The 16,201-nt window shown below is 40.0% G+C and overlaps 1 protein-coding gene across 8 annotated transcripts in view; it reads right to left on the bottom strand.

The window, feature by feature from the left end:
* Positions 1–202: 202 nt before the first annotated feature.
* Positions 203–16,201, bottom strand: part of REXO5 (RNA exonuclease 5) — a 44,443-nt gene continuing 28,444 nt past the window's right edge. For 7 of the 8 annotated variants that reach the window (XM_017849981.1, XM_017849970.1, XM_017850017.1 and 4 more), the window contains 7 exons: positions 9,959–10,063; positions 9,349–9,486; positions 5,834–5,926; positions 5,010–5,226; positions 4,617–4,804; positions 3,518–3,636; positions 203–473 (listed from right to left, as the gene is read on the bottom strand). In XM_017849981.1, coding sequence (XP_017705470.1) covers positions 398–473; positions 3,518–3,636; positions 4,617–4,804; positions 5,010–5,226; positions 5,834–5,926; positions 9,349–9,486; positions 9,959–10,063 — 936 coding nt within the window. In that variant the 3' untranslated portion in view covers positions 203–397. The remainder of the gene's footprint in view (positions 474–3,517; positions 3,637–4,616; positions 4,805–5,009; positions 5,227–5,833; positions 5,927–9,348; positions 9,487–9,958; positions 10,064–16,201) is intronic. The other variant, XM_017850002.1, reaches the window with a different exon arrangement.

Genomic DNA, 16,201 nt, shown 5'->3' with positions numbered 1-16,201 from the left:
AACAGTTTAAAGAAATTTGCTTCACAGACATTACAACTTTGACAAATTGCCTAATTGGCTGGTTTTCTGCAGAGAAGGAGTCCTCTTGGTTTCCTTATCAGAATATACCACGTAATAGGGGTGCTACATGGAGTGAGTACCTGCTACCACGCCTATGCACATAAACTCAATGACACAAAGAAACAATCTGTGGACACCCCCATACTATGCTTGAACTTTAGGCATTTATTGAAAACTTATACATGCCATATAAACAAATTAAACTCTTTTAGCTGCTACACCAAGTTTCTACAAAAGCTGTCTGCTGGTTGGAGAGACTACAGCCTGACCACATTCTTTGCCATTGCCTGCAAGGGGTAAGAAATGGCACATGAAAACATGGCAGGCCGACTCACGATCACAGGCCTGAGATGGTGCTTTCTTCTTCCTCTTTTATTCCCATCAGTCCTAGGCCAGGGAGTGAACCATGAGTGCTGCAATAAATGAGAAACAAAGGTAGGTTTTTATCCATAAGGTTGAATGAATGGTTATAAATGCCTAGTTAGAGAAGATGTTTTTCCAAGTACGTGTGTGTGTGTGCCATGGGGCAAGGGCAGGAAGGTTTATGGAAAGCTGCCTGCTGAAGATAGTTTTAATGGAAAAAGCACTGATGAGTCTCAGAGGTCTAGATTCAAATCCTGCCTTTACCAATTAGGAGATATGAGGCATATCTATAAAACTATGAAATATTTACTACCTCACAGGGATTTTGGTGAAGACTATCGGCAATAGCAAACATACACAGAGCACTTACTACATGCCAAGAATTGTTCTAAACACTTCTCTCATTTAATCCTCAAAACAGCTCACTGATGTAGGTACAAGTGTTATCCTCATTTAAAAAATAAGCTCATAGACATTATATGACTTGCTCAAGTCACACTGTTAAGTGACAGAACCAGGATATCAATAATAGCAATCTGCCATTGGAGCCCTTACAAGTTGCTGTTAAAGTGTCTTAGTCTTTGTTCATTCCATACTTTTGTAGCACCTGCTAGGTGCCGGGGGCTGTTTAAAAAACATTACAAAACATTAACTTATTTAATAATGTTTGTTGTAAAAAACCTGGCATGGTGCTTTGAATTGAGGAGCCATTCAATACTTGTTAGTTCCTGCCACCTTGTAATTCATATTCATGAAAGCGGGTTAGAGTTGAGGAGCTCTCTGAGGCAAAGCAGGTAGAAATGAGGAAAGACAAACACGGAATCTGTCTCCACCTCATGTCTGAACTTAAACATTCCAACACTAGACTTTTGTGTATGGAGAACTAGAGCTTTGAGGGCAGGAGAGTTGCTTTGGAGTCAGACACACCATCAGGGTACAAGTCCTGACTATGCACTTACTAGCTCTGTGACCCTAGGAAAATTGCTTAATCTGAGACTTTTTCTCCACTTGTTAAAGATTCTAACAACCTCAACCAAAAATGCATATAAAGGCATTTAGCACAGTACCTGGGTTTGATAAATTACTGTTGTTTTCAATATTAATTTAAGAAGCTACCAAAAATGTAATGATTAAGAGCTGCATCAAGACCCCAGCCTAAGGAAACCTTCTATTGTTTTTGCTATTCCTTTTTCCCAATGTTTCCCAAGAGTATCTGCTGCCATCACGGACACAGCTGCACAAACAAGGCCCAGAGAAGTCAGTCACACAGCAAGCTTCTACAGCTTGGGGAAATGCATGCTACTGCTGCTGAGTTTGATCAGTATGTCCACAGAAATCAGAATGTGACTTTTAAAGGATAGGAGTAGTTTAGGTTCTTCACCACAGGATTTGCTGCTTCCAGAGGGGCTTAATTCTCCTAACTTGTCAAACTTATCTTAGGATCTTTGTCTCAGTTACAACTTAAGTGTTTTTGCTCCCTGACCCCAGCACTTCCTCTTCTGGCTTCACCCTCTGTGGAACATCCAGGAAGAACAATGATTTGGGCTACTCTTGACTTAGTTTACCTAAACAATGGTGGACTGCAATTTAAGTATTCTACGTGGGAACATGAAAACCCAGTCCACCTACCACCATAACACTGCCCCTGAGGAGCTACCTAAGGACAAGTCTGTCTGTTCCCCAGAGCCCACATCTTAACCAAAAAGCTTTTACTGGCAACTTGTGGTCACTTTTTACCCTGTTCCTATTAGCTTACCCACAAACCTGTTTAAAGTATGTTGGTCGAAGATGTTTTTTTCCCCCTCAATGTAAACACCTAATACTTGTTTCTGCTTTTCAGAGAAAGCAGTTCTTTCAACCTACCCAGTAGGTAGACCATCTCCCTAATGGCCCTCAGATACATGTTACAATAACTTTATGCTAGGTAATGAATTTCTGATCCAGCTTCAAGGCCAGAGGTATTCATGCTCTATCAACTCCTAGAATGTTGAGACAAGAGTCTCAGTCTGTAGCCCAAGCTGGAGTGCAGTGGCGCAATTTCAGCTCACTGCAACCTCTGCCTCCTGGATTCAAGTGATTCTCGTGTCTCAGCCTCCCAAGTAGTTGGGATCACAGGCCCACAACACCAAGCCTGGCAGTTTTTTTTTTTTTTTTTTTTTTTTTTTTTTTTTGCTTTTTTGTATTTTTGGTAGAGATGGGGTCTTGTCATGTTGCCCAGTCTGGTCTTGAACTCCTGAGCTCAAGTGATCTGCTCGCCTTGGCCTCCCAAAGTGCTAGGATTATAGGTATGAGCCACTGTACCTAGCCAGATGTCAGAATCTCAAGGAACTTTTTAAAATTAACACAATCCAAGGTTTTCAGACTGTTCAAAAAAGCTACCGTCTTTCCCTCCCTCCCCCAATATACACTCATTTAGCTGCCCACTCACTCATTCCAAAACTGCCCGTCTCTATGCTTTAAGATTTAATATTGGTTTTTCTTTAAAGAAAGGGTTTACAATTAAAAGGGTGTGAAAATCAATTGATTTATTCCAAATCCCTCATGTTACTGAAAGGAAATTGAGATCTATAGCGGGGAAGTAGCTTGGCCACTTGTCAGAGGAGATAGGTGATAAAGCTGGAACTAGACTCAGAGTCCTGCTCCAGTATTCCTCAGGCTTAGAATCAGCAAACCAGGCCCTGTTATCTCTTAAAACAGAGGTGTCAATGGGGAAAAAGGTACAGAAGGCAGGAACACATTCCTCATATGCGGGGAGGTTACACCTAAGCCTAGGGCTTGTTCTGAGACTTTACTTTTTTTACTCAAGTGGGGTTAGCAGCTACTTCTTTCTCCAGAGAGGAGTAAGAAGGACATAAGACCCCTGGTTTTAACTGGGGATAAGTTACCTCCCTGAGGGACCAATAGATGTAGTTATACAAGAGCATATAAATGTGAAATGGGAATACAATGCCTATCTTTTAGAACTGTGAGAATTAAAGAGGTGATTCATGTAAGTCCTCATTATGGACCTAAACATCAGCAAAAGGCTTTTTCTCTAAAAACAGCTGAAATCCAGGGGACAGAGTCCTGAAGGGATACCCTTTCCAGTCCATACCTCTTGGTTCCTGGCAGCAGGATGAGGCAGAGAGTGCCTGGGCACAAGCTGCTGTAGAGCTTTCCAATCTTCCGGCCCCAGCGCCAGGCTGCTGTCTTTGGGTGGTCCAGTTTCAGAGTCTGGGATCAAAGCCACATGTCAATACTCAGCCAGAACACTCTCTCGTTACCTATGGAAGGGCTGCAACACTCTTCCTCCGGGTCTAAGGCTATGGGATTCCAGTAAAGGTTCCAGACAAATCCCTTGTCTAACACTGGAGCCCACACTGCAGGTTCTCTGCTGACCCAGCATCCCCAGGCCTCCAAGTTGGTTTAGGACTTCCTCAGGGGAAGACGGCTACTATCCTTTCCTCCAGATGGGTCTTCCAAGACCCCAAGCTAGGGGAGCCACATTGCTGATGAGGGGTCTAGTCTGGCTTCTGCCATTAAGTCTCTTTGTGACCTTGGGCAAGTGACTTACCAACTCTAGCCCCTACATTTCATCTGCTAAGTATGAGAGATTAGACTAAGACAGGGTTTCCCAAGCTTTAGCCATTCAACTTCTACCTCCACTCTTCTGCTTGTATATCCCTCTAACATTTTTCCATAAAGTGAGTTAATTTCTTCCTTAGCCTTGTCTAACTAATACCATTCACAAAATCATAGTCTCAATGTAGTTGTTGTATACTTTAACAAGTATTAGCAAAACAAGTCCATTCAGATGTCTTAGCTATAATAAAAAGACAAATCCATAACCATAAAAGTGAAAACAAAAAAAAAAAGACCATCTATGACAACCACAATTTATCTTGTGTATGTACCACACTTTGGGAAACCCTAGACTAGATCACTGAATAATTATCCAGCTCTCTGACTTCCTGCCTTGGTCCCTCAAAGTCCCTTGGAGATCTGGAAGACTAAAAACCTAAGTTTAGCAGGTATGGAGGGGGCAAAAATATGAGAGATCTGGGAGAAAAGGAGATGTGGCCAGGACTGGAGGAAGCTGGAGAGTGAAATAAGACTGAGGGCCAGGGTAGAAAAAAAAAAAAAAGATTAAAGGATTAAGTGTCACTGAGCAGGACTCTCCTGACATCTTCTCCAAGAAACCTTCACTCACTCACCTGCAAGGCCTCCTGTTCAAAGGGGGGAGGTACAACACGAAGTCCTGCAGGCCTTCTTGATTCAGGTGGTAAGCCTCTGAGCCAGGCATGAAGGTGCCTGGGGGTTAGAGCATGCCTGCCTTTCAGCTTCCAGTCCTTGCCTGTGAGAATGTTGAGGGCACGCTGGGCACTGCCAAAACTTTTGAATTCTGAAAGCAAGAACCCCCACCTTGTTATTAAGGGCCAAAAAAGTTGATCCCATCCAAGCTGCCTGGCCAGGGCCATAGGAGAAGGACAGAATCAGTAACTGCTGCCCTGGTCCAGCCCAGGAGGTGAATCTTCCCTTCTCTGACCTCACGTTATTACCATCCCCAGTTTCCTTCCCCAAAGCTACATTCGACAGCATAGACTTACTTAGGAAACAGTATTTTTTCTGCTTTCCATTTTTAAGATCTTTAGGCAAGATCACAGCTTCCAGGCCAAGAAAGAGGCGGGGCTCCTGCAACAGCTGTTCTTTGAAGGTTTCACTCACTCCAAACAGATATATAGAGCCTTGGTTTTCAGAATCTCCTTCCAGCTCATTCACGAGGGTCTCACAATCAAGCGTGAGCTCTGTCACAGGCCTCTGCACCTAACCAAGGAAAGTTGATGTTAGTGGTAGAAAATCAATTTAATCCTCAGGCCTGTTGGATACTAGCAAGTTTTTACCATTACTAATAACTTCATTTTTCAGTTTCCTAAACTTTTTCAGTTTCTTTCCTTTTCTGTAAAAGGAAACTAAAGATAACTGCCTCACAGAATTATGTTAGAGACTTAATTGATAAATACATACATATTTTCATGTAAACATATTCTCTTCAGTTTCCTGCCTCCCACCCTTAATGAAATTCTGTTTATGGGCACAAGAAACTTCAAAATACCATCATTTGATTTCCCTGAAAGGTGAAGAAAAGGGCAACCACAAAGAACCAACCAGAATAAACCATTGGGGACTTAAGTAGTAATAAAGAATGCAAGGAAGCCCCAAATCTATCACAGGATGATTTCTGACACAAATGAAAGCTGTTATATCTTCAGTCACTGCCAGCAGGAGAATGTCAGACTTGGCTGAAGACTTTCCATAACAAAGTCTTGTGCCTGGGCCGCTTGAGGGTGTTTGCTACATGTCCTGGGGCACTATACATACAGGCTGTGGTAGGCTAGACCCGAGCAAAGGGAGCTTTCTCTTGTCACCCTACCTTGATGCAGGTACCATCTACCAGAATACCATCCAAGGACTCTATGGCCAGCTGGGCTGCTTCTAGGACTTCATACTGTATACAGAGATGAGGCTGCAGAAAGACCAAGATTTCCTCACCATTGCTTTCCAGCTCAAACTGCTAAAGAAGGGGCTGGGGAAAAGGATTCAAACTACAGTGGCCAAAGCCACCAGAATGGATGCCTTTGCTGTGCTGGGCTACACAGATATTGATTGTAAACTGTCAACTTTAAATGGGATCATTAAAGTTCAGGAACTAGCTTTCAGACAATAACTAACTTTTGTCATTTAAAATGCAACTACCCAACAGGCTTTTCATAATATTTATTATGCATCACTAAAGTCATCACTGCAAGTCACGGGCAGAGATTCCCATTTGTCTGTCTTTTAGCTTAACTTTATAAGCTTGGGAAGGATAAGTTCTTCCACTGGATAGGCTACATCTTCAAATGGTCTGCTTTTCTGTTTGGTAACTCGGAGTAAGTAAATCTTTGTGATTATCTGAGCCACAGCATCAATATGGAGATAAAAGCCTTCCCATGGGAAAGTTTCATGACACTGGACTTGGCAAGGGTTTCTTGAATATGACATCAAAGGCAGGCAACAAAATTAAAAATAGACAAATTAGACTTCATAAAAATTAAAACCTTTTGTATATCAAAGGACACTAACAGCAGTGTCAAAAAGCAACCCACAGAATGGAGAAATAGTTGCAATCACCTATCTAATAAAAGATTAATATCCAGAATGTACAAAGAACTCTTACAATTCAACAATAAAAAACCCAAACAACCTGATTTTAAAATGGGCAAACATTGCAGAGTCGCTGGAACTGAAAAAAATAAATAAGAAAAAAAAAGGGCAAATAAGTGAATAGACATTGCTGTAAAAGATGTGCAAATTGCCTACGACACTCAACATCACTAATCATTAGGGAAATGCAAATCAAACCCAAATGAGATACCATTTCACATCCATTAGGATGGCTATTATTAAATAAAATAGAAAACAAGTGTCAGTGAAGATGCAGATAAGTTGGAACCTTTGTTCTTTGCTGGTAGGAATGTAAAATGGTATAGCCACTGTGGAAAACAGTATAATGATTCCTCAAAAAATTACACACAGAATTACTATTTGATCCATCAGTTCCACTTCTGGGTATATGCCCAGAAGAACTGAAAGCAGGGACTTGAACAGATATTATGTACAACCATGTTCATAGCAGCATTATTCATGATAGTCAAAGGTAGAAACAACCCAGAGTCAGGCACGCCTGTAATCCCAGGACTTTGGGAGGCCGAGGTGGGCAGATCTCTTGAGTCAGGAGTTCAAGATCAGCCTGGGCAACACAGAGAGACCCTGTCTTACAAAAAATTAGCCGGGCATGGTGGTGCAAGCCTGTGGTCCCAGCTACTCAGGAGGCTGGGAGGTGGGAGGATTGCTTGAGCCCAGGAAGTCGAGGCTGTAGTAAGCTGTGATCACGCCACTGAACTCCAGCCTGGGTGAGCAAGATCCTATCTCAAAAAAAAAGAAAAGGTAGAAACAACCCAAATGTTCATCAACAAATAGATAACCAAAATGTGGTATATACATGAAATGGAATATTATTTTGCCTTGAAAATGAAATTCTGATACATGCTACAACATGAATGAACCTTGAAGACATGCTAAATGAAATAAAACAGACACAACAGGACAAATATTATATGATTCCACTTATGTGAGGTATACAGGAGTAGTCAAATTCATAAAGACAGAAAGTAAAACAATGGCTGGGGGAAGGAGTAATAGGAAATTATTGCTTAATAGGAAATTTCAGTTTGGGATGATGAAAAAGTTCTGGAGATAGATGGTGGTGATAGCTGCACAATGTCAATGTACTGAATGCCACTTAAAAATGGTTAAAAAGGTACATTTTATGTTATATGTATTTTACCCGCCACCCTCGCAACCAAAAAAAGGGACCAAGAGAAAGACTTAGGAAGATGTTATAGTCCCTTGCTATATTCTCATCCCCCAATCCATCTTCTCAGGGACAATCTTTGTATCTGTATTTTTAGTCATAGAAAAGCCATTAATAAAAGATTTAGAAGCTGTGTGCAGTGGCTCACACCTGTAATCCCAGCACTTTGGGAGATGGATCACTTGAGGTCAGGAGTTCGTGAACAGCCTGGCCAATATGGTGAAACCCCATCTCTACTAAAAATACAAAACTTAGCCAGGCATGGGGGTGCAAACCTGTAGTCCCAGCTACTTGGGAGGCACGAGAAATCATTTGAACTGGGGAGGCAGAGGCTGTGGTGAGCCAAAATGGCACCACTGCACTCCAGCCTGGGCCTCTGTGTCAAAAAAAAAAATTAAAAAATTTAGAGATAGCACATTTAAAAATATCTAGGATCCTGCACTTACATCACTTTAGAAGTATTTTTACTTCACTTTCATACATGGTAATACACCAATTAATAGTTACCTAGTTCCGAATTCTAAAGGAACAATATTTACAGTAAAGTCTTCCCCTAATCTCATTAGCTAATTCTTCCCCCTGGAGGCCTCCATTGTTACCTTTATTGTATATCATTCTACAAACATCCTATTACACTGTTTCCATTTTTAATTCTTTTTAAATTATTTTCATGATTTCTTCTATGTCTCTATATGCTTATGATGTTATTGCTTCATATATAAACTTTATCTATTGATATGGTATTGTTATGACTATGAAGATGGAGACTTAACTTGTGAAGTCCTTTTGAACTATATAAATTTTAAAACCATATGCAAGCATTATTTTGTTAAAGTAAAACTAATCTCTTTAAAAGGCTTTTATGTAAATACAAACCTACAATACCAAAAACCTACCCTAAGAGATAAGAGAACTAATAACAATAACAACAAAAGCCCTCCCATAATCTTCCTCCTGTATCTTAACCAAGCAAGCCATGAGCCTACTCTGTAAAAAAAGAAGTAATTTTCTAAGATATGAAAGTTACTTCTCTTTTTGAAAGGGCATTTTATCATTTAAAGCTAGGTACAAGCATAAGGACCATAGGTTATATTCAACCAGCAGACATATTTTTTCGCATGGCCTGATATTTGAGAAAATAGGAGCCAGCATATGAAAATTGACAGAGTTCTCAATTCTTGTTTTTAAATTTTTTGTAGCAATGTGGTCCCACTATATAGCCCAGGCTGGTCTTGAACTCCTGGACTCAAGCAATCCTCCCTCCTCAAACTCCCAAAGTGCTGGGATTACAGATATAGGCCACCACACCCAGCCAGATGTCTCAATTCTTTAAACACACACAACAAAAGATCTCACAATACTGGGTATACATTCTTGTGGGTCAACAATTGCTCTCATTAGCGTATGTCTCGCGCTCCAGTTGGTAGCAATCAAGCTTACTTCAGGAATATTTGCTATCTGCATGGCCCAAGCAGTCACCTGAATGTGAAACACTAATCTAGAAAATTGAAATCTGAATTTTCCAGTCTTACCTGACGGGTTTCAAGAACAAAAGTCATTGACTGGACTGGGCCAAAGCTCTTAAATAGCCTCTTCAGAGCCCTGAGATTGCAATTTTTGCTAAATGGCCCAGCATAGACAGTTGATATCTCTGTCCACTTGATCCTCATCTGTAGGAAAAACAACAGAATATAGTATGGGAATGAATGTGAAAAGAGAACTGAAATCATGAGTCAATGCATGGGATTATTCATCAAAGATTTTTTTGACATAAATACTTGCCAAATGTCCAAGGATGTTCACTGAAGTATCATTTGCAATAGCAAAAGTATATAAAGTACAAATGCTGTTAACAGGTATATCATATAGCAGAATATTATGTAGCCATTAAAAACAAGGGAAATAAGATATGTAGTGATACAGAAAGATGTACAAGATATACTGTTAAATGAAAAAATAAAGTTGTAAAACAGTATGCATAGTTTGATTCCCATTTTATAAAATGTTTTAGATGTTAATATGCAGATAGTAAAATCTAGAGAAAGACACAACAAATTAAATAAAGCATGTATTACTTTCCTTAATGATAAGAGGTTATAAAAAGTCACTAAATAAATCATTCAGCAGAACCCATCCACTTACCCTTTTGTTCATCTCCTCGGTGAGGATAGGTGAAAAGGCCTTAAAAGAGAACTGAACAATGCTGAAGGGAAACAGGGGGATTTCCACTCTGGCCTGCTCAAGAACCTGTAGACAACAGCACAGCCTGGATAAGGTAGGAACCTCATACTCTATTGTGGCTCCTGGATATGAGCCACAATAATATAAATAGTAGTTGCCTTTTTACCCATACTGAGGTAATATGGGGCTGACTTCCAGATCTGGAGGAAAATGGTGAAACCACACAGCTTCCCCAAAGAACCACAGAACCAATAAAAAGGATAAAAATAAAATACATATAAGTCATACCTTCGGCATTACTAAGAGACAAGGGTTATTACAAAAATTTTCCAATGACCTGTAATTAAATAAATAACTATAACTCCCAGTATTGTAAACTGTTGCAAGCCTGTGAGTAGGGAAAGCAAGGGAGAGGAGGCTTAATAGATTTGGTTAAAATAATAATAATAATAATCAAGGGACATGGAAGAATTAGATGAAGCACAAAAAAATCACCCCCAAAATAAAAACTCCAATTAAATGCCAAATAAGGAACATGGGTCATGATTTTGACATTTCTCAGCACTTGACTACAAGCAAGAGGCTTGGCAGCCTCAGAGAAGCTGTGCTTCTGGAGGAGAATCAGATATATAGAGAAAAGGTGGTACTCCTTGGAGACACTGCTGTGAAGAATGCCAACCCTTCCAAACAATATTATAAATTCCTCCCTTCCGTCAGCACCACACCATCATTCTGGAAATGGAGAACTAGAAAGCTTCACTTCAGCTTCTTACTCTCCCACAGAGATAATGAGTTAACAACAATATATGGACCAGAACACCTTTGAGAGAACTGTAGAGACCAGATGAAAAGCTATATAGTACCTAGACCAGCATGAAACCAAGAAGGGTTTCCAGTAAATGGGAAAGGAAAATTTGTGATGTTTTGTGGTCCCATTTACATCCTTCCCTATCTGACATAATAGGGCTTCTCCCACACCACAGATCCTCTCTTGGGACGGAAACAAAAGAGTGGACCATGTGTCCAATGTTCTGAGTAGTGTGGGGGCTGTCTGAGGGACTATTTTCTGTCTTGCATGACTTGGAAGGCTGACAGGACTGACGGCCTTGTTTGGAAGCCGCTGAAAACAGATGTGATCACCATGGCATGTTAGAGCTGCAGTAAGAAACCAGGGGAAGAAAGAGATTATGGGCTCTGAAAAGAAGTAGGGACAAGGGGCTCAGGAAACAACTAAAGGCACATGCACAACTCTAGAGAAGACAAATCTCCAGAACAGGTTTGGGAGGTCATGAAATTTCTAACTAGGCTGATTAATGAAGGTCTCCCCCTGCACGAAGCAGTCTGTAAAGACAACTGGCTATTTATTCAAATGCCCAAGCCTCAACAATACCAACAACAATAAGTCACAAGGCATACAAAGAAACTTAGCCCAAGTTTCACTTCTGCAAAATAAAAAAGTTCTAAGATCTCTTTCACAAGAATATAAATATACTTAATACTGCTGAACTGTATACTTAAAAACAGTTAAGATGGTAAATTTTATGTTTTTTGCTACAATAAGAAGAGAGGGAGAAGAGGAAAGGGAGAGAGAATCTTTTGATAAGTAGAGGAAAAGCACAAAAGAAGAACAAAAAACTGCATTGAGGAAGGCAGAATAAAAGAGACGCTCTTGAATGAAAACCTTATTCAAAAACAAATCAGTAAAATTAGAAAATAGTAGACCATATTAATCTGAACTACTATCAAAAAAACAGCAACAGCTGGGCGCGGTGGCTCATGCTTGTGATCCTAGCACTTTGGGAAGCCAAGGTGGGAAGATAATTTGAGCTCAGGAGTTTGAGATGAGCCTGGGCAACATAATGAGACCTCATCTCTAAAAAATTTAAAAATTAGCCAGGCATGGTGGCACATGCCTGTAGTCCCAGCTACTCGGGTAGCTGAGGCAGGAGGATTGCTTGAGCCCCGAAGTCAAGGCTGCAGTGAGCTCTGCTCATGCCACTGCACTCCAGCCTGGGCAACAGAGTGAAACTGTCTCAAAACAAAACAAAACAAAACCAAGAAATAAAGTGAGAATCGAAGCATTTCAGCTAATGAAAATTATTCCCCCTAAAAAAAAAAATCAACCATAGGGTTAAAGGATACAGTTAACATTACAGTATAAACTGAATTGAATATTAGCAGCCAAGCATTTGAGGATATGAAAAAGCAACTACAAGTTGTCAAGTAAGAATAGATTCAAGTGAAATTTTAATAAAAGGCATTAATGAAAAGCATGGAAAGAATTAGGAGTATACAAATGAAATCAAAAGCATCAGAGAGAAAGTAGGTGAATGAAAGATAGGCCAAGGGGGGACAACATACATGCATAAGTCAAGTCTATGAGGAAGAAAATTAAAGCAATAGAACCAAATACTTGAAAATACAATCCAAGAAAACTTCTGGAAATAAAAGAAACTATAACCTATATATTGAAGGGGGCCTCAGGTACCAAGAAAAAGTGACTTGGAATGATCAACTCTGAGACATAGCTTAGTAAAACAATTAGACTTTAAACAAAAATGGAAAAGTAAATCCTCAGTAAAAATAACTTACAAAGCCAAGAAAATTAGACTGTCATTAAATTTCTCAAATACAACTTACAAGGATTTCCATCCCCAGCCAAGATTGAGTAACAGAAGACTAGAGTTACCTTCTCTCCTCCAACAACTAAGAAACCATAAAAAATATATGATTAAAGAGAATGAGAAGACAAGCCAGACTGGGAGAAAATATTTGCAAAAGACTTATCTGTTAAAAGACTGTTATTCAAATATACAAAGAACTATTAAAACTCACCAATAAGAAAATGAACAATGCAATTTTAAAAATGGGCAAAAGAGTTGAACAGACACTTGACCAAAGAAGACATATATATAGCAAATAAGCATACAAAAAGATGCTTCACATTACATGTCATTAGGGGACTACAAATTAAAACAATGAGACACTAATACATATCCATCAGAATAGCCAAAATCCAAAACACTGACACCATCAAATGCTGAAAAGAATGTGGAGCAATAGGAACTCTCATTCACTGCTGGTGGGAATGCAAAATCATAGACACTTTGGAAGTTCAGCAGTTTCTTACAAGACTAAACATACTATACAATCTAGCAATTGCACTCTTTGGTATTTGCCCAAATATGTTGGAAACTTATGTACATATGAAAACCTGCACACAGACATTTATAGCAACTTTGTCCATAATTGCCAAAACTTGGAAGCAGCCAAAATGTCTATCAGCAGGTGAATGGATAAATTGTGGTAAATCCAGGAAATGTATAGTTATTCAGTGTTAAAAAGGAAAAACCATAAAGCAGTGAAAAGACATGGAGAAAACTTAAATGCATATACTAAGTGAAAGAAGTCAGTCTGAAAAAGCTATATACTATGTGATTCCAACTATGTGATATTCTTAAAAAGGCAAAATTATGGAGACAGTAAAAAAAAAAAAAAAATCAGTGGTTTCCAACAGGCAGAGCACATTCATCACAGATTTTTAGGTCAATGAAACTATTCTGTATGATATATATGATATGTAATGGTGGATATATGTCACTATACATTTGTCAACACCAAGACAGATCCCTAATGTAAACTATGGACTTTGGTAATTATATGTCATAGTGGGTTCATTGATTTTAACAAATATACTACTCAGGTACAGGTTGTTGATAGTGGTGGAAGTTGTTTGTGTGGGTGGGTGTGGGGGTAAATGGGAACTCTCTGTACTTTCTTTTTTTTGAGACAGGGTCTCACTCGGTCGCCAGGCTGGATGGAGTGCAGTAGTGCGATTATACGTCAGTCACTGCAACCTCCACTCCTGGGCTCAAGCAATCCTTCCATCTCAGCCTCCTGAGCTGCTGGGATAATAGGCACGTGCCGCCAAGCCTGGCTGATATTTTGTAGGGACAGCGTTTCACCATGTTGCCCAGGTCAGTCTCAAACTCCTGGACTCAAGAGATCCACCTACCTTGGCCTCCCAAAGTCCTGAGATTACAGGTGTAAGCTACAGCACCCAGCTTATACTTTCCATTTAATATTGTTGTGAACCTAAAACTGCTCTAAAAATTAAAGTCTATTACAATAACAATAATAATGCCCAAAGAGCCCTTGAGGCCCATGTAAGTGCACAGGAAAAAAAAAAAAATCCTAAGAACAGCAGTTCTCAGGATATCGAAAAATGAAGGACAGTGATCCTTAAAAGCTAGGAAACTGATAGATCTATAAACAATCCCCCTCAAATATTCAGTTGAGTAGGAATTAGTGTATCCATGTAAGTAAACTATGTGAGGTCAAGGAAAGGAAGCCCAAAAGGATTAGAGGAAACAATCATACGGGCTAACACAAGGCCAGGAATAGTTTAGATTCCCAAAAGCTAGGGTGTAAAATCTCATAATTTATGGAGATCAAGTACTTAGTATGGTTTTGCTTTAGTAGTGGGACAAAATTTACTCTGGTTCCACCTAACCAACTTTAAAAGCAAGAATTCAAAAGGATCTGGCCAGGCATAGTGGCTCACCTCTGTAATCCGAGCACTTTGGAATGCTGAAGTGAGTGGATTACTTAAGGCCAGGAGTTTGAGATCAGCCTGGGCAACATAAGAAAGAAAAGAAGGCCGGGTGCAGTGGCTCACGCCTGTAATCCCAGCACTTTGGGAGCCCGAGGCAGGTGGATCATGAGGTCGGGAGATCGAGACCATCCTGGCTAACACAGTGAAATCCCATCTCTACTAAAAATACAAAAAATTAGCCTGGCGCAGTGGCGGGTGCCTGTAGTCCCAGCCATTTGGGAGGCTGAGGCAGGAGAATGGCATGAACCCAGGAGGCGGAGCTTGCAGTGAGCTGAGATGGCGCCACTGCACTCCAGCCTGGACAGCCCAGCCCGAGACTTTGTCTCAAAAAAAAAAAAAAAAAAAAAAAAAAAAAAAAAAAAAAGAAAGAAAAAAAAAAAAAAAAAAAAAAAAAAAAAACCAGAAAGAAAAGAAGGAAGGAAGCAAAGAAAGAAAGAAGATCCAAAAGGACCAAAGTGTTTCCAAGTAACTTTTCCACATCCCAGACCAAAGCTCACAAATATTTATAGAAATACAAAAATATATAGCACCCAACAAATTAAAATTCACTGTGTCCAGCATCCAATATAAAAAACTACCAGACTTGGCCGGGCGCGGTGGCTCAAGCCTGTAATCCCAGTACTTTGGGAGGCCAAGACGGGCGGATCACGAGGTCAGGAGATCGAGACCATCCTGGCTAACACGGTGAAACCCCGTCTCTACTAAAAAAATACAAAAAACCTAGCCGGGCGAGGTGGTGGGCGCCTGTAGTCCCAGCTACTCGGGAGGCTGAGGCAGGAGAATGGCGTAAACCCGGGAGGCGGAGCTTGCAGTGAGCTGAGATCCGGCCACTGCACTCCAGCCTGGGCGACAGAGCGAGACTCCGTCTCAAAAAAACAAAAAAACTACCAGACTGCAAAGAAGAATGAAATACAGTCCATAATAAGGAGAAAAAACCAATCAATTTATCTAAAAATGACACAGATTATCAAATTAATAGAGAAGGATGTTAAAATAGTTATTGTAACTATATTCTGTAATTCAGAAGCTAGAGGAAAGTCTGAATGTTAACTAGAAACATGGATGATATAAAATAGAACAAAAGTTAACTTCCAGAGGTAAAAAATACGATGTGTGAGGTGAAAGTACACTGGATTGGATTATCAGTAGATTAGATACTGCAGCACAATAAGAAACCTAAAGACATAGCAATGGAAACAATCTAAAATAAAACAGAGAGGAAAAAAGACTAGAAAAAAACATGAACAGCACATCAGTGAGCTATGGAACAACTTTAAACGGCCTAATACATATGTAGTGGGAGTGCCCAAAAGAGGGAGGGTGGTGAAAGAATATAATGGTCAACACTTTTTCTAATTTGATGAAAATGATAAACCCACAAATTCCAAAAGCTCAACAAGCTCAAGCAAAAGACATATAAAAAAGGAACACTTGGCCGAGACTAGTGGCTCACACCTGTAATCCCAGGCTGGAGTGTAGTGGTACGATCATAGTTCACTGCAGCCTTGACCTCCTGCGCTCAAGCAATACTGGCATGTTCTTAAAATATCTCCCCACATATTTATTAGAATTAAGTGAAAAAACAAGAA

This window comes from Rhinopithecus bieti, unplaced genomic scaffold (genome assembly GCF_001698545.2).
Source record: "Rhinopithecus bieti isolate Rb0 unplaced genomic scaffold, ASM169854v2 scaffold_1918, whole genome shotgun sequence".
In the NCBI taxonomy this organism is placed as follows: Eukaryota; Metazoa; Chordata; class Mammalia; order Primates; family Cercopithecidae; genus Rhinopithecus; species Rhinopithecus bieti.
This window is presented reverse-complemented; position numbering and strand designations above follow the sequence as displayed.